Source organism: Rhamphochromis longiceps, linkage group LG13, assembly GCF_057381845.1.
Source record: "Rhamphochromis longiceps isolate RC_006_pf linkage group LG13, R_longiceps_female_GT1.1, whole genome shotgun sequence".
In the NCBI taxonomy this organism is placed as follows: Eukaryota; Metazoa; Chordata; class Actinopteri; order Cichliformes; family Cichlidae; genus Rhamphochromis; species Rhamphochromis longiceps.
The window spans coordinates 8,482,418-8,500,772 of record NC_140569.1 but is presented as its reverse complement, the minus strand read 5'-3'; the positions used below and the strand labels follow the sequence as shown (position 1 = coordinate 8,500,772).

Sequence of the window (18,355 nt, the reverse complement as noted above, 5' to 3'; positions counted from 1 at the left end):
ATAAAACCCGTTTTATTTATTTATTTCAACTTTTATTTTATTTTTTTTAATTTCATATCATCAACCTACATACAGTTAAAGAAGGAAGGAAAAACACAATCACACAAATAATTACTGTGTCACAAACCATCTACATATTGTGCACGCATGAAGTTGTGGTTAGAAGTTTACGTACTGCATAGCATACTTCTTTAATGACTTTAAAAAAAAAAACAATAATTAGATGCAGTTATTTATTCGGTCCAGTTTTGATGTGTGTTTTAGGTCATTGTCATGAACCTAACCTGGAGTACCCAGCTGTGTTCTGGCTTTAACTATCTAGCTTCTGTCTAACTACTACTATCTTTGCAAGAATGTGGAGGTGGTCCTACTCCTTTATTATTCCATCCACTTTCTGCAATGTACCACAATTACTGACAGCAAAATAGCGCCAGAGAATGATGCTAGCATCACCATGCTTAAGAGCTGGTACAGTGTTCTTAGATTTGAAAGCATCATCTTTGCCCCTCCACACATACCCTCTGTTATTGTGACCAAGTAGCTCAGTTTCTGACACTGGTCTTCCAGCAGTTTCCAGTTCCTTGGAATTTCTCATTGTTCTGAGTGTTGGCCAGTGAGTGCTGTCAAACAAATTCTTTTTATGCTGCCAAAGACAAACTACAGTTATAGTCAATCATAATCACCAATGCGAAGTTAGTAATGAAATGAAACTGCAGAACCTTAACTTTTAAAATATTTGAGTGTATATATATATTTGAGCCTGCATGTGCACTTGTGATCTTGTGTGGATTAGAGAAAATCCAAAATAAATTCAGATTAGTGTTTTTTGAACAAAGAAAGATGTATGCTGTACAATCGTTCCATCCTGGGAAATGAACAGTTCAAAATTACTAAGAAATTCAGGCCCATGATGAGCGTTCCACTTCTGACCACAACTATATTTATAAATGGCTGCACACAATCCATGTATCGTATACAAATGTATTAATTTAGAATTACCCTCCCACGCTTCCAGACATATTTTTATTTAGTATAGGAAAAAGGAGAGAACAAATTCCTTTTAGCTTATTTGATTAGTTTCTGATAACACTTACAATCCCTCTTTTCACATTATAATCATGGCAAAAAGAAAGTACACCATCTTTCAATTCACAGGTTTTACAAATCAGGACATAATAAAAATAATCTGATCCTTAGCAGGCCTCAAAATTAGGAAAATTAAACCTCTGACAATCAACTAAATGACAGATATGACACATTTTGCTAAATGACACATATTACAATGTGCAGTGTGTGTAGGTGTTAAGATTTGGATTTGCTTTGCAGCCACGGGCCCTGGGCTTCTTGCGGTTACTGACTCGACCATGAACTCCTCTGCATACCAAATTATTCAAGAATCAAATGTAAGGCCATCTGTCTCATAGATAAAGCTTGGTCAAAACTGGTTCATACAACAGGACAGGACCTTAATATAACCTGAACCTCAATGGGCTGAAGCAACACTGTAACAGAGAGTAGGGTAAAATTCCTCTGCAAGAGACAAGTCATACAGAAAACGATTACTTTAAGTTGTTGTTGCTAAAGGAGGCTCCATAAACTATTAATTTATGGGGTGTACTTAATTTTTCATAAACTGCTTCTGAAAGAGATGTAAATAGACTCTTCATTAGACAGAACCTTTGCAAAACAGCTTGTGCAGACTTCCGAAGTACTGAGTACTTCAGCTGATATCTTCAATACCTCGCTGGAGAAATGTGCCAGCCTGCTTTAAGGCCTCCACCATTTTTCTGTTTCCCAAAAACAATTAAAATTCGCCTTGATGACTACAGTCCTGTTGCTTTGACCTCATTAGTAATGAAAATGTTTGAGGATGTTGTGTTGTCACATTTCAAACCCATCATTGACCCCCTCCTGGATCCCTTGCACTAAAGTTATGCTTTCAACACCATCATCCCAGCTCTACGTCTCTCCAGGCTGAATGCACCTGCTCCCACCTACACTGGGATTAGTGACTTCCTGTTTGACAGAAGGCTGCTTGTGAGATCAGGCAGGCCCATTTCAGATTCAAAGAAGGTGTTCTTACTTTGACTGTCATGACTGTACATAAACCCTTCGTTTTATTGTAAAATGACTATAGGAAGCAGCTGTTTGTTTCACAGGAATGTGCGCAAGTGGACAACAAGCTTGTCACGGCAGTATTTCAGGACAATGTTTTTATACTCCAAAGCACCTCAGTAACATAAAATCACTGGAAACAAACAAATGAACAACAATAATGCTAAATATTTTCTAAAATAGTCAGGAACATGTAGCCTATTAGTTTGTGGACATCATAAAACATAAAAACAAAAAATCAGCCAGGAGCAGGAAAAAAAATATTATCATCATGGTAAATGGCCTGTATTTATATAGCGCTTTACTAGTCCCTAAGGACCCCAAAGCGCTTTACATATCCAGTCATCCACCCATTCACACACTGGTGATGGCAAGCTACATTGTAGCCACAACCACCCTGGGGCGCACTGACAGAGGCGAGGCTGCCTGACACTGGCGCCACCGGGCCCTCTGACCACCACCAGTAGGCAACGGGTGAAGTGTCTTGCCCAAGGATACAACGACCGAGACTGTCCAAGCCGGGGCTCGAACCGGCAACCTTCCGATTACAAGGCGACCTCCCAACTCTTGAGCCACGATCGCCTCATCAAAGAAATCTCAAATACTTTCGTGACTTGAATATGGAAACACATGTATGGCATCCTAATACTAAAACAGACATAACAGAATACTGTAACTGGCATGAAGCAAAACTTTGTAATAGAGGAAGAAAAATGAAAAAGTGAAAACAAAAGTGACCTTGCTAAAGCTGAAATTAAAGAAACAAAAAAATTGTTTGAAATGTATATTTCTTTAAAAAGGCCACATTACATAATCACATTCTTTCTGTCTTTTATATGATTTGTCTGTTATAGCCTTACATTAAAATAACCGTGAGTCGTTTTTAGGTAAAAATAACAACATACATATAAAAATATCCATTTCGACTGACATGTTTCCTGTAACAGACTAAATAAATCTGGGTAAAAGGGACGTTAAACCAAACTAAATCACAACACTGCACATTGAGGAGAATAATACTTTCACACACTGTACTGTTGCTGCTGATCTTCCGCAGTGCAGTTTGCAGTTTGCAGTTTAGTATGCTTTGAAATTTGAATATCCTCATATGTGAGGATATTTTTTTACTCACAACTTTCACCCTAAAAGCAGAGGATAGCCAGCAGGTGGAGTATTTTTACTAAAGCAGGAAAATCAACCTCTCGTTTCCCAATAAGTCTCTATGATTTCATGTGACCTCACATGTAGTAGTATACCTATTCTATACCTCTTCAAACAGCCCGTGTTGAATCAGCTACATACATGGGAAAGCAGGCCAAGGCCAAGTGAAAGATTAAAGGGTTTTCTCATTTCTCTAATTTATGCCTTCTCATGTCCCCTGTTCTTCCTCCTGTCTCAGTTCCTAAAATGCATCTGCAGGTCTTGCTACAAGAAGCTACAATCGAGGATGCACAGGTATGTCCTTTGTCCTCTTTTATGCACTGAAGTGTTTCACTTGCAGTGTATAAAAGAGTTTTGCAGACAGCTGGAATAAACAGTGGAAAGAGAACTCTGCACACAAGCAACCATATCACAATGTGTTTAAAATGATCAGTTGTGTTATCAAATGTTCTGAACTCTTCTATCTGTGTGTGTTTAACAAAAATATCTCAAATTTTCACAATCCAGTTTGTTGTAAATATAAATAATGTGTTGTCATTTTGGAGAAGTGCATGCTTTGGGTAGGAGCACGCTTGGGAACATGAGGACCTTGGCCTGCATGAAAGACAAGTTAGGAAGCACAGCGATCACCCTGGAAGCCTCTTCACTCAGCTCTTCACTCGGCAGGAATTTTCTGTCAGAGAGCACACGCAACCAAACAGTAACAGTTAAACTGGCTTTGAATTATTTCAATTTAAAACAAAAAACAGATCATATATCAGATTCACTGACCTCACTGAAATGCTCGTCTTCTCTGCGGAGGACATCAGGCGATTCAAAGTGTCCTCTAGGTGGCTGCTGTTAGTGTTGATTTCCAGCTTGCTGATGGTCAACTCATACAGCTCTGGATCAATTCCTTTACACAAAAGTGTTTCGTTATAACAAGACATACACCACAAGCAGCATTGAAGGCAGGGGTGGGCAAATAATTTTCCCAAGTTCCCAAATGAAATTGGGATTGTTGTGGGTGGATGCATTAAAAAGCTTATAAAGAGATGAGCCCACTCCCAACCAGTCGTGGCAGATGGCTGCCCCTCTTTGTGCCTGGTTCTGCTGAAGGTTTCTTCCTGTTAAAATTAAGTTTTTCCTTCCCACTGTCAGTAAAGTGCTTGCTGATAGGGTGTCTAATTGTTGGGGTTTCTCTGTATTATTGTAGGATCTTTACCTTATAACATTGAGAAGACTGTTGTTGTGATTTGGCATTATATAAATAACATTGAATTAAATACATAAGATTAATATTGAGCAGAATTGAGTTCAGCTTAATGGTCTGGCCTTCCACAACAGTCCCAGTTTCTAATGTGGCCTCTTGAGAAAAGTATTTGTCCACCCCTGATCTAGGCTCATTTCTGTATTGCTCTAAGTATCACAATTGAAAGGTGTAGTTATTTACCTGGAGGGGGACTCTGGCTTTGGGTGCTACTGCTGGACCTGCTCTCATCCTCAGGACCAAAGTAATCCAGACTGAGAGCAGAACAGTCTGTGCTAGCATAAGGGAGAAAGAAGAAGAGGTCTGAAGCTTTGTCTTTTTATCAGGACAGTCAAAGGAAATGGGTACAATCATTAAGGTAAATAAAAGAACCTCAATGGCATGTGGTGTCAGCAGTTTTGTTTGTTAGAAGTTATCTACATGTACTCTCCATGACTTGGAGTGTACACTTGGAAGGCAAGTATATGTATATTGGTATGTTAGTTTAAGTTTAAATCAGTGTTTTGGAGCCTGCTGTGGTGGAAGTCTTTAAGTGTGTTTCACTGAGAACACCCAGTGGTGTTGTGTACTGTAGTGAAACCTTTTTCACAGAAGACATACTGTGACTTGTCACAACAGGAATGTAACAAGGGCTTAGTTACCATAAGTCACATCAAATCATGTGCCACAAGAAATCCTCTAACTTTATACTTTATACTTAATGTGTCCATGATATTTTTTGTGTAAATAAAGAGCAGAGGTTTTTTTGGGCACACTAAGTTATATGTTAGAGCCATGTTACCAGATGAAGAATAAATATAACCAGCAGTGAAAATTTGACTTTAGACTCAAATTGAGGCATTATTGTTCAGTCATGTTGTCATTTGTAATGCCTGTTAATGTTAAAGTAAAACTGTACTGACAAAACCAGTCACAACCAGGAGGCTGCCACTTCACTGCAATGAAGAAGGTTAAACAGTAGAGGTCAGCAGAAACACACCGCTAAAGTTGGGTTTATTTTAGTCCGTTTCCCTTTTAAGTTTTATATGTGATTATTGTGTGTAATACTAGTGAATGGTAATGCTAAAAGGTTCTAGCTTAAAGATGAAATAGAATAATCGAATCAAATTAGTAGTCTTTTGTACTAATTGATGAGGATTGCCTCCTCCTGCAGACTCTGGTGGATTTGTCCTTATAAGGTCATGAAATAAAACCTTGTCATTTGTAGTTAAAAAATGACCCCAAGTTCTGATTTTTTTTCCATTTTTGTGTGCAACTGAAGTAGTCTTAAAGGTCAATTAATACCAACTAACCTTGTGTAAACACACACAAACACACACACACAGTCTGACTAGACAACCACACCTGATTACTACCAGTCCTAACTAAAAATAACTTAGAGATTTTCAGAAGTGCAGAGTCAGTTAAATGACCTTTCAGCAACACAATAATCCTAAATCCAAAGAAATTCTGAAGAACTTAAGAAGAAAGTGATAAATACATCAGTCTGGGATGGGTTACAAAGCTATTTTTGAGGCCAGTTCATGTAAACCCTTGCAGACACATGGCCTCCAGATCCACAACGACACATTATCAATAAATAAAGACTTTCCAGGACGGCTCATCCGGGAAGTCATAAAAAAAAAAAAATAGAAGTCAGCAGAAACACATCTAAAGAGAAAGATGTAAGAAACTGTGCACAGTGGGCAAAAATGAGACCCATGGAAGAGTGTAGACGTTATAGCATCTTTTGAAGAAAACTAAGGCTTATACAGACTCTGCTAAGACATACTCTACTGGACTCAGACATTTTGGGTCAATGTTTTAAAGAATGATTAGGATGAACTTTTTGTAAGAGAAAAAGTGTCACACCTGGTATAAACCAGACTCAGAATTCAACAAATTGGATGCTTTACAAAGAGTCAAGCGTGGAAGTGTTAGTGTTGTGAATGCTGTTGGTGCCAGTTGGCAGAGAGAAACTTGATATTGACCAAAAATCTTGTAGAGCAAAAAGTAGTTGCGGCTGCTCCTGAAGGGTCACCACAACAGGTGGATCTGCTTTGTTACGTTTCGGTGTTGTCAGTGTTTTGTTTTTTGCGTGACTGTCATGTATTTCCTGTTTTACTTTGAAAGTCTGTGTTATCTTAGTGTGTTCAGGTTACTTTTCCTTGTCTCGTCAGGTCTAATTTGCCCCAGCTGTGTTTCCCTCCTGTGGTCCATTCCCTGATTGCTCCTTCTATGTATTTAAGCCTTGTGTTTCAGGATGTCATGGTCGCGATCTCCCCCCCCCAGTGTTGTAAATAAATAGTTTGTTATAAATAGTTGTGAATGGGTTTGTCAATGCTTTCGTTATGGGATATTTTCGTTTTGGGATTTTGGTGGAGAGCCTTCGTGGTTTTATTTTCCTTATTTCTGTTTTTCTACGTTGCACCCCGGTTGCCTAGGCCGGGGTGTAACAGCTTGGATTCTCCTAACGCACCCCTCCCATTTATCTGGGCTTGAAACCAGATCGATGATTACGCTAGCATGTCTGGGGGCTCTTGCCAAAAATCCCAGAACTCAGTTTCGAGTGCAAGGGCAACCCTGGTGAGACAATGATCTAAACATAACAGTAAACAAAACACTTCCAAGAAGTTCACTTCTAAATGGCTCATGAATTGAATAAAATTCCATTTTAGTGTGAGCTAGTTTGAGGTTGGACTTGAACCCCACTGAGATGCTGTGGGAAGATCTGAAAAGAACCATTAGGCCTCAAAACCAGCCCCCTAAATGTGGCTGCACCAAAGCACAAAGCATTTGGTTGTACGTGTTCTAAAGGTGGCACAATTGGCTATTAAATTCAGAGACGCGATTTCTTATTACTTATAAAGTAATCGCGTCTCTGAATCACATTACAGAATTACAGAATCATTCCTCAAAAGGCTCAACACAATCATTTAGTGCTAACTGAATGTTTTTATGTAAAATCTTGTTTGACTATCTGACAGTTTGGAACACAAAAATGACAAAATGTAAATTAGATTGAGGTTAAAAAAAGTCTCTGCTTTTTGGACTTTTACATTTGTCTTGCAAAAAAAAAAATAAAAAAAAAAAATCAATAAATAAATAGAAAAGCCATGCAAATGGTTAAGCTTTGAGTAATGTAACTCTAGTCAACCACTGAGAAGAGTGGTTTTATCACAAAGTGATAAAAGAGTGAAAACATGAAGAGAAGAGAAGACAAACCAAGCAGAAAGGATCAACCGATTTATTTCAGTATTTACAACTATTTCCCTCTACTCTGATAGCAGTGCATTAATTCTCAATTTGAGCAGTAAATCTGAATAAATTAAGAGGAAAAAAAGTTTTTTGTCACTGTAGGTCCAAACATTATTTCACTATTTGGGAGAAAAAAAAGCACTCATTAGAAAATGCTTAGCAAAAGGCACAACTCATTATTTTAAAAAAAGAAAAGAAAAAAAAAAGTGTGTGTTTACAGGAATAGTGCAGAAACATGTTTGATTGATAATGAAACACTGAAAAGCACTCAAAACCCGTTTTCTCAAAATAAAGCAAATTGGAATCAAACACTGCCACACAGAACGATCAGATCTAGAATCAAGTGCAAAAAAACTAAAAGAAAAACAAAGAATTAAGTATTAACTGACGACATAAAAATCACACCTGCAAGCTTTAACTGTGACTCCTCCTTTGCAATTTTAATTATGAAAGCCTGCTTTCTATTAGGACAGTAATCCCACAAATTAAATTTATCCCAAAATTGGCTTCATATCTAACAGAAATAAATAAATAATAAATTACAGAACAGACGACACACAGTTACATAAAATGATGTACAATAATAAGATTGCATCCTGCATCTTCTTGTATTAATAGATTTGTTCTTGCAAACTAGTAATGTGTTTTGACTTTCTTTCTGCACTCAGCACCACTTACACCCTGCACACTGCCCTCTGCTGTGCAAGCTTCATTATTACAACTTTAATCTTTGTTCTGCCCTATGTTTAGTCTTCTATGTGTTGCCGATCTAAAAATAAAATAAAATAAAAAATTACAAATAAATGAAAACAAACAAAACTGAACTCAGATGATCGGGAGATGTAAAATCTCTTTTCGTACAGTTGCCTGAGGACCTGCAGACTGAAATCATCCAGATTTGAGCAAGAACATTACTGCTCAAGTCCAGGAAATGGATGTAGTAGCTGCTCAGTGCCATCCTTAGTTATATACATGTATATATCAATAAACACCATCAAAAAAGATGCTATGTTTCATGCTACAAATTAGAAATGGATTTTATATTTTAGTTAGTAGTCACAATTCACATTTTTAGGTTAGTAAGCTATGCTTTCAGCCACGCTGCATGTCATACATGGAAAACAAACTCTTTGTTAGAATTATTTAGCACACTTTATTTTACCTTTACCCTCTTAAACATTTGCAGCAGCAAAATGATTTGCGTGGCAAAGTTTGTGTATGACTGTTCACAGCTGTTTTACAGCAATGACAGAGCTATATCTTTTTTAGTGTGTTGGTTTGAATCCATGTCGCATTAAGTTATGAAAGAACCAGATGGGATTTTCCTACCTGCCCTTTTGTTTTTTTGTTTGTGGTCTCATCAAAAAGTTCTGCAATTCAATTGACAAATTCAAATTAACAAAAAACAAAGAACTAAAAACAAACAAACAAACAAAAAAATACAACAACAAAAAAACCCAAAAAACTGCACCCCAGCAATACTTGGCTGAAGTCCCCTTCAAGATCATCTCCTTAATCTTTGCTTTCAAAAAGTTTGATGTTCATTATGAAATTAGGCAGTCATGCTTGAAGTGATCCAGATGTGCACAGGGAGATTACACTGAAGGGGAGATTGGCCATATTTTAATCTAATTTGCGTTTTTCTGTGGACTCTTGGAACCTTTTTTTTTTTTTTAAATCATACTTTTTGATCAAAGAGAATATTTAATAATTTTTAATTTATAACTCACGATTTTTGGAATTTAGGATGAATACAAACGTTCATTTGAAAACTGCAAAAACATAAAACTGAACAGTACAATAAGTTATGATTCTCATTGACTTGATAAAACATTCCTGAGCAAAAAAATAAATAAATAAGTATACTGGTATAGATTATTCTTTTTTAATTTGTCTTTACTAGAAATGTCTAATGGCTGACTTACAGTAATTCTGGCAACAGGTTGACGATATTAGTACTAAGGACCTGGGAGTTTGACCCCCACAATAGCCAAAAATTAAAAGAGACCAAAAAAAAAAAAAAAAAGATCCTTTAGAAGAACAAATCTGTTGATTATTCAGAGTGCACGTTATTTTCATGCTCAGTGAGTAAACCACAAAACAGAAATGAAACAGGTTAGTATGCACATCATGTCTTCAATAGGCTTCTTACACATCAGGTGTGAGTTCATTAGAAATTTTCCATAAATAAATTAGACTGAGATCATTTTTTTCCTCAACAGGACAACAGGTAAATACAACAGGTGAAGAAAAAGAGCAAAAAGGGAGATCAGCACAGTGTTTCCCCTGTTTTTGGTCATGATTTCAAAATACTGGATGATTGTTATTCTTGAGAGGAAATTATTATTAAAGGAAAATATTATATTTTGATGACATGTTGTGATCCCGTATTACTGCAAAGTGCCTTAAGGGGAAACACAGTAAATTCAAAGAGAAAAAGCACATGCTGTGAAGATAGTGAGAAGCCCAGAGTTAAATCTTAACAAAAGGTTTGGTTTGATAATAGAAGCCATGACTGGTAGTCTACTTCCGACCCCAGAAATGTGGGGCTCGGCGAGGGGACGTACCGTCCTGAGAGCTGCTAAGGCCACGACCGCTCCAGTCCAGCTGGCTGGAAGGGAGCTCCTCCTGCCACGACACAAAATTGACCTTCTTTAGTGGCATTTTAAGTTATTCCATTCAAGTGTAATGCTTTGTGATTTTGTTTAATGAGTCAAATCAAACAGACAAGTTTACCTGCGCTGAATGTGTTGAGGGGCCCGGTATATCCCGGGGCCCTGGAGGTGCTTGTGCTGTAACAGCTGTGCTTCCTGAAGAGCAGGCAGCTGGCACGGCATCTTTGGTTGGCTCAAGCATTCCCTGAAAGTGACAGAAACTGATATTCCAGCTGGGAAACACTGAATAAAGATATATAAAGAGCAACCGGTCCCACAGGGAAGCGACAAAGCCCAGTATGCTTTAGTACTACTGAATCTGTCCTCAATTCACAGACAATCAGACAAGACACAGTTTGTCTGATCTCCTACCACACACACCAGTGAAGTTTATTCACATTTACTGCAGCAAGACTCACCAGACTGGATGCAAAAGCAGGCACAGTCACAGACTGCTTATTCCTCCCAGTGAACACCTTGGAATTGGGAATGAGCAAGTGTTAGGAACACTATAGCATTGGAAGATACCAAGAGAATTTTTGGTCCATTTTAGCAGCAGTTTAAGCCATGTAATGGAAAATGCTACTGATGCCTAACTCACAACGTTTCTTGTGTCCACGCCAAGACAACTGAGCAGAGTCCTGTTAGTATGGGAGCCCCCCCATTGAAACTGGAGCCCAACTGCATTGTGGACATCCTGATGTGGCCTCAATATCTCCTGCTGAATCCTGGAAGGTCAGAAGAAAATTTAAAAGCAGCTAAGATTTTGAGAAGTTATTACTTTATCTGCTATATCAAGGAATGAAATTCTAAAATGTTAAGGATACCACTACAAATTGAAAAATTTATGCACTAATGTGATTAGTGCAAACTAATCGTATAGGGTACATCTTCAGACCAGATTTCTATTAACCCATTCATGCATGAATTATGACAACCTCAATCAGGATTTTTTTCTTAAATATTTTTATTCATCTTTAGGCAAAAAAGATTTTTGAACTTTATTTTTAAACTATTTTTCAAATAGTTTTTGACATGTCCACAAACATCACCTTTGGAGTGGGTGGCAGGGTATGGAGTGACACATCAGTGTCCAATGTAGTGGTTTATGTGTACATAAAAAAAAAAACCAAGAAATCACAGAAAATTAACCAATCCTAAGCCTGAGGGGAAGTTGACAGACTAGCTGATGGCTTTCCAGATTGGTTAAGCCATAATTCAGGAGTTTCTCCTCACCGCTGAGCACTGCTGGGGACTGGTACCTCCTCCCCACTCTCAGAGAGATGCTCAGCTTGAAGCAAAGCACTGAGGCCAACCAGCTCCTTCTCATCTTCCACAGCTGGAACCACTACCTTTGGGAAACTGGCTTGAAGGATTTCCTGGACACGACAGGGCAGTGAATCCTGGTCAGATAGGAATATAAGATGGTTCATTTTTAAACTAGAATTTCAGAAATATCTATTTATCTTTTTAAAACATTAATATGCCTTTAAATAGCTTAAATTCTTTTTAAAAATTGGTAACATTTAATAATAAAAACAGACAACCGATAATGTAAGCAGAAGTTTAGGTTTTTAAATAAAATTAACTTCTACCTGAGAGCTGTTTCTTCTTGTTCCTTCCACTCTGTCCTGCTTATTCTTTTCCTCATCGTCTACATCAGTCTGCAGGCTGCTGACTGGTGCTCTGAACTGTCTCCAACTTCTTCCATCCTCTGCACTCTGGTCATTGAATTCCGCCCACGACCCCTCTTCATCCTCCTGCGTGGGCGCCGAGCAGAAATCTGCAAAGCTGTCACTCAGTGGGAGATTTCCCAGAATCTGCACCCCTGCATCAGCTGTTTGAAGATCTTCTTGAGGTCTGTGATGCTCAAAACTGCTGTCAGTAAAGTCAGCAAATCTGTCTTGCAAATTTGTTCCAGATTGTGACTGTTTGGAGGTAGCAGAATTTTCCTGAGTCGGATATTCGTAGTGATGAATGTCCCTGTCTGACTCAGTCTGGTTGAGGTTTGTCACATTACTGTTTCCAAAAGAGTCAGAATGTCTGCAGTTTCCCAGGTCTTCATCTTCATCAAACTGGTCCCAATCAGTTTGATCATCTTGAGAAGCAAGGGATGAAACATTTGGTTCCAAATCTGCAGAAGCAACCTCAAATGACAAATCATCACTGAAGGATGCCAAGTCCTCTGACATAGGCTCATGCATACTACATGTTTGAAAGATTTCTTCTGCATCTCCATCGTCCTGTACCTCAGAGGTTTGAAGAGAATTAAAGCTATTCCTCCTTTCCCTCTGACTATCCCAAGGCTTATCTAGCTCCTCCTCTTCAGAAGGAAAACTCCAATTTCCTGTAGCTTCCTGAGGCTGATGATGGACCTGAGATGGTTGCACAAGTGCTGCATCTCTTTTCTCCCTGATCTCAGTGCAGATGTTTTGTTTTTCTTTGTGTGCACAGTGATATCTGGGCTCAGATTCCATAATAAAATCCTCTCCTGATTCATGTATTTGTTCACTAAAGGTGCTGTTTGTCCCTTTTACTCTCGCATCCTCCTGCTCTGTGTTAGCCAGTGGAGAGAAGCCACAACACCAGGGGTGTCCCGTCTGCTTTGTAAACACAGTGAAATCAGCAAACCCCGTTTCCTCCACAGGAGACCGACCACCTACAGAAGAAGTATGGGCCCCAGAGTTATGTTCACTTTCAGCAAATCCATTTGTGAGGTGCAAAGAAGGTTCAGCATTATAATCCTCCTGTCCTACATCCATCTGAGCCTTACCAGACTCCAGCTTCACTTCGGATGTAGGCTGGGATTGTTCACCTGCGCAATTAGAGCTGCAACTGGGTTGATGGGTGGCTGGTTCTGAGGTTGGAGAAGGAGGTCTGAAACTAGAAGGTGACTCAGTTGCATCAGCAAAATTAAGAGAGGAGCAGGACATCCCGACAGAAAAGTCCTTAAACTCATCCTCCTCTGATGCCACCTCCCCATCACCATCATCATCCATCAGAGGCAAGGAAGAGGAGTGCAAGGGTATGATGTTGGGTTCCATGGGTTCTCCCAAAGGACTCATGCACCTGGTAGAAGAAAGTGCACACAATCAGAAAAGAAGGATAAAAAAAAACAAAACAACAGCTTCTGGGAATAATTTCAGTGTTAAAGTTATTTGCTTAATAATTTATACTTAAAGGTTCTTTTTGGATAAAGCTTATATTTTCGTCTGGATCAAATGACCCTGAACCCTTGTTGGGGGGAGGGGGGGGGGGGGGGGGGGGCCTTTCCATGATGCACTGAGCATTTCTTCCTTAATCATTTCTTTTCACTCTTTACTGCATTCAATCACTAGTAGTTATTAAACTCTGGCTCCTTCTACCATACTCTTTTCTCCCATCTCTGCTCTCTTCCTTTGCTGGTCACGCAGATCGCTCTTCCTCCCTGTGCCTTTTTCTACCAGAGGTTTTTTCCTGTTAAGAGGGACTTTTTCATTCCCACAGTCACCAAGTACTTGCTCATAGGGGGTTTTCCGATTGTTGGGCTTTTCTTTGTAATACTGTAGTGTCTCTCACCAATTAAATATTCCAATAATAAAAACGTGCTGGAAATAAGCAGGCCACGTCCCCTTTAAATATGAATTTTTTTTTACCTTTTTAAAAAAAAGTTTTATTTTTATTTTATTAGCCTGGCTCACCTGAGATCAAAATAGCAGGCAGGTGGAACAAAAGACCAACTGAAATAAATTTGGCACAGCCCTGTGATCGTTGATTTCCACACTTGTGTACATGGGACTGCTGGCATTCTGCAGAGTTAAATAATGAGGAACTTGCACATAATGTACACAATGAGCAATCTGATTTCCTCATTTCAAATATCACCTTCTTTCATTTGATCTATAAAACCACCTGCATGACTCTCCACCTGGTTCTGATCCTAAGACGCAAGAGAGGCCAGCGCTGCCCCGGACAGTAAGCCGATACGGGAAACAATATCCGCAGCTTTGTGCTACTTAGATGAACAGCACAAACCCGAAGTCTTAGCCCTACAGGGTCACAGATAAGCTCTTAACGCAAAAAACAAATGAACTGGAGTCTATTCTGGTTCATTCTATTTAACAAATGTGATCATGTGAACTCTGTGCGTGTTTCTGTATTGAACAAGTTAACGCACGCCTTTTGTGGGCGAAAACAAGCACCGCCGTCCTGCCATTTTCTCCAGCCTCTTCATCCTGGACAGACAGACAGGTGTCATCGTGGCATGACGTGAACAGCTGAATGTAGAGTCATGTAAACGCAAACTGTTCACGAAACTCGCTAATTAGGTAGCACTGATGCAAAGAGAGCTTACTCACCAATAAATAATGGGGTTAAAATAAGGTAGTTCCCAAACGGCATTCCGCTGTCCTGTTACCGACACAGAAGCTGATTAGCTGACATGGCCAGCGGCTAGCTCATGTAGCCGCTGTCTGATGCTAGCTGTCCGTCAGAATCAGCCAGACAGTGACAGGCCGTTTAACGAGCAATCCCAGCTCTTTATTTATCACCTCTCGTTCACTTCGCCTGTCTGTCAACGGTGCAGCCCTTCTCCATCCTCTCGCGGTCTCCGTAGGCGTCACCTGGGATGCTAAAAGTACTAAGATGTCACACTCTGCTCCATCCACAGTGAAGGGAGTAACTCAAGGTCAGCGTCACAGATGGGGAAAGGGATGCCTCTTCAAATAGACGATCTTCGTTGAAGAATATCGCCTCCTACTGGAGGAAATTTATTCCTAAATTGCCTTTTTTTAACCTCCACTTTGTTACTGTCACTGTAAACAAACGAATGAACAAACTATGTTTCATGGATCTAAGTTAGCATCCTCAGGTTTGCAACTGTGGGAAATATATTCTTCCTGGTGTTTATCATGTTTTTTCACCTGTATCAGGTTATCTGTCCATAGGAGTTGCCCTTATCTCATATCCTACAGTACAAAGGCTTAGATCATTTATGGAAATGTGTGCTTTATCACTGTCTATAATTATTCTTTTTTACTGTGCAAACATTCAAAGCAAACACATAAAATATCAGAAAATAAAAAATAAAACTGGGTCGAACTGTGTGAAGACTGGGCTGACTTTTTCTGCTTCAGCATAGCTGTTTGTATGGCAGAATAAAAGAAAGTGTCAGGCTTTACAGGCCACATAGTTTCAGGATTTTCTTTAAGTGATTGGTTTGAGATTTTTAGTTGGATGTTGTTACGGTCTTTTCTTCCTGTTTGTTTTGTTGTGCCTTCCTGTTTATCTCGTTTCTCCATTTCCCCCTCCCTTTGCCTTCATGTTTCAGTATTTCTTTTCCTCTTTGCAGTTAGTCTGCCATCGTGAGTATTACCTCTATTTGATTCCAACTCTCTTCAATCTGTCATGTGTGGAAGTGTCTTGATTCTCCCCAAGTAAGCTCATCTGTTTCCCCACCTCTTCTTCCCTGAGTTCCTTCTCGCTTGTTTTTGAGTGGGAGTTTCTATTTGTTTTGCCTACTGGACTTAGTGTAACATTAGTTCTTTTTGGATTAAAGGCTTTTGCATTAAAGGCTTAGCTCTTGTTTATTTAACTTGCCTCTGCCTCCCATTGTTGGGTGCAGCATGTGCTAACACATGTAACTGCAGTAATGTTACATCTGATCTGTGTATGATCTGAATATTATTACACAGCGGTTCCACTGATGATTTTCACATCATTTTTCCCCTAACTAAGGGTGTATCTGTACACATCATTCATAAAAGATGTGTATTTTGAAAAAATGCAAACATTCATCACTAATACAGATTTTTATAGGCACCTTTGAAAACACTCAAGGACACCTTACAAATTTAATAACAATTTCAAATTCTGAGGCAAGTGGACATGCAAAAAAAACTCTTTGAAAGGTAGATGTTTAAAAGGTTCAAAAAAGTTTTTTTCATGCCCAAAGCTTAATAAAAAATACTTAAGCAAAAAAATCCCAATTGAGGTTGTCATAATTCATGCATGAAAGGGTTAAAACTTATCCTTTGTTTCATTTTTTAGTGAAACTCTGGTAGAGTAGCTTTGAAACTGATAATTCAGCATATACTAAAAAGCCTTTTCTTGTGGATATTTTATTTTGCAATATTTCTAATTACCACACTTAAAAATGAACAGCCTGTAATGCTATCATGACTCATCACTTTTTCTCTCCGTTTTGGCCTTCCGTCCACACTGAGACGGTGTTTTCGGTCAAGGAAAGCGCAGCGTTTTGAAAACGCTCTCCAAAGCGTATACATTTGAAAAACGACGTTTTCGAGTAGCATTGTGGAAAGCGAACTGGAGCCTTTTTGAGAACAATGATACATTGTAGACTACGTCCACACGTACACGGGTATTTCTGAAAACAGATTTTTCGTTTTTTTAAAAAATCCCATCCACGCCTCAACAACAAAAACGAAGGAAAATGCTGAAAGGAGCATGCCAAAGCAACAGGTGGCGCTATATTCCTAACCGTGTAGAAATGTTGGCCAATCAGATGTCTAGACGCCTGGGCGGGAACGAGTAAACAAAGATGGCGCAAAGAAGCAGACCTGAGTCCTATGCGTGGAGGGACAGTTACTGTCTGTGTATGTAAGCATTTAAACACTACAGAGAGTAAAATTAACAGTATTTTGTCTAAGTCCGCCATTGTAGAAATTGATTTCACCGAAACAATAACTTGGTGCACCTATGACCCTGCGTTTTCTCCGTTTTTCTTGTCCATAGTAAACGCAAAAACTGAGTTCTTGAAAATCTCCACCCAGGCAGGAATTTTTAAAACTCTCCGTTTTCAGTGGCCGGAAACGCCATTTACGTGTGGACCAAAGGTACAAACGCATAGAAAAATCTACGTTTTCAAAAATACCCATACATGTGAACATAGCCTAGTCAAGTGATGCAATCATGTGACAAATTGAGACAGCACCGTTAAAGATTAATATCAGTTTGTACATGGTCCAGATAGCTTTTCTTCAATTCTCAATCGCTTTTCCAACTTTGTACTTTTGTATTACTTGCAGCAACAACTCCACCTAATTGTTAGTCCATTTAAAAAAAAAAAAACTCGTTGCTTTTGCTCGACATTTTGCAGAGACAAGAGCCAGAAAGTAAATCCGGTTGTTCAGTCTGACGTCACTAGCCGTGTCTGGGTCTAAACTCCGCTGCAGGTCCATATATCAAACGATCACTATGGCATTACTGAGAGTTGAAAAACTGTCTAAAGTCTTTCATCTTTAATAAAATGATCAGCGTTCTGCTCTACCAGGTGTAACAATTGAGTTTAACATCCAGGCATCCATGAAAACAGAATTTATGACATTTAACAGAATTAGAAGTTAGCAGGGAGTTAGCTCGCTAGCTTCTATCTAAATACAATATAGCATGTCCTGACTGCGGGGTTTTGGAAACAAATTAAAACGTACAACTCTTATCACTTCCAGCATAAATGAAGACAGAAAACTAAACAGCAGTGACGTTTGTAGGGTTACTGAAGTTGGGCTAGCTGGTATATAATGATGTGCTACGTGATCGCTAGCGACACAGCTATGTTAGCATAATATAAACAAGCTAACTTTTTTCCCACTCGATAAAAGTTACCGTGAGTGTTCTCGGTGGTCAGGAACAAATGTAATCGCACGGCAGGATGCTGTAAAAGGACCAAACTTCAGCCAGGAGAACAACTGAGATAATCCATCCACAATACGAGGTTAGTCATTCATATACTGCTGTATGGGCTGGGCTGTAGTTACAGCCTAAGGTAAAAACTGAGCTTAAATAAATGATTAGCGGTAATAAAAGCCAAGGGAGGTCAACAGTGATCACTGACTGTTTTAGGAGCTTTTTGAGATCAAATAGAAGAAAATACATAACATTAAACATGTTAACAACACAAAAGCCATATTAAACGCAGACTACTTTAGACCCAGAAGTACGA

General features: G+C 39.0%; 1 protein-coding gene across 9 annotated transcripts; it reads right to left on the bottom strand.

Moving 5' to 3' along the window:
• Nucleotides 1-74: 74 nt before the first annotated feature.
• Nucleotides 75-18,355, bottom strand: aftphb (aftiphilin b). 9 transcript variants are annotated; one of them, XM_085427367.1, is made up of 11 exons: nt 14,754-17,999; nt 13,190-13,485; nt 12,012-13,075; nt 11,653-11,819; nt 11,018-11,144; nt 10,836-10,892; nt 10,499-10,621; nt 10,330-10,390; nt 4,709-4,795; nt 4,048-4,171; nt 75-3,949 (listed from the first exon to the last, which is right to left on the bottom strand). In XM_085427367.1, the coding sequence occupies exons 2-11, from the start codon at nt 13,479-13,481 to the stop codon at nt 3,811-3,813; spliced, it is 2,241 nt and encodes a 746-aa protein (XP_085283493.1). In that variant the 5' UTR covers nt 13,482-13,485; nt 14,754-17,999; the 3' UTR covers nt 75-3,810. The 9 variants fall into 9 exon arrangements, 7 of the variants coding, with proteins under 7 accessions (XP_085283493.1, XP_085283489.1, XP_085283490.1 ...); XM_085427363.1 differs by adding an exon at nt 18,019-18,355 and having other exon boundaries at nt 76-3,949; nt 12,012-13,485; nt 14,754-15,153; XM_085427364.1 differs by adding an exon at nt 18,019-18,355 and having other exon boundaries at nt 76-3,949; nt 12,012-13,485; nt 14,754-15,150.

Excerpts from the sequence above, each read along its gene's own strand:
- aftphb (XM_085427363.1), bottom strand. The coding sequence starts at position 13,481 with ATGAGTCCTTTGGGAGAACCCATGGAACCCAACATCATACCCTTGCAC. Across the intron at positions 11,820-12,011 it reads CAAGAAGAAACAGCTCTCAG|GATTCACTGCCCTGTCGTGT; the intron begins GTAGAAGTTAAT and ends CTATCTGACCAG. Across the intron at positions 3,950-4,047 it reads AAGACGAGCATTTCAGTGAG|AAAATTCCTGCCGAGTGAAG; the intron begins GTCAGTGAATCT and ends GCTCTCTGACAG.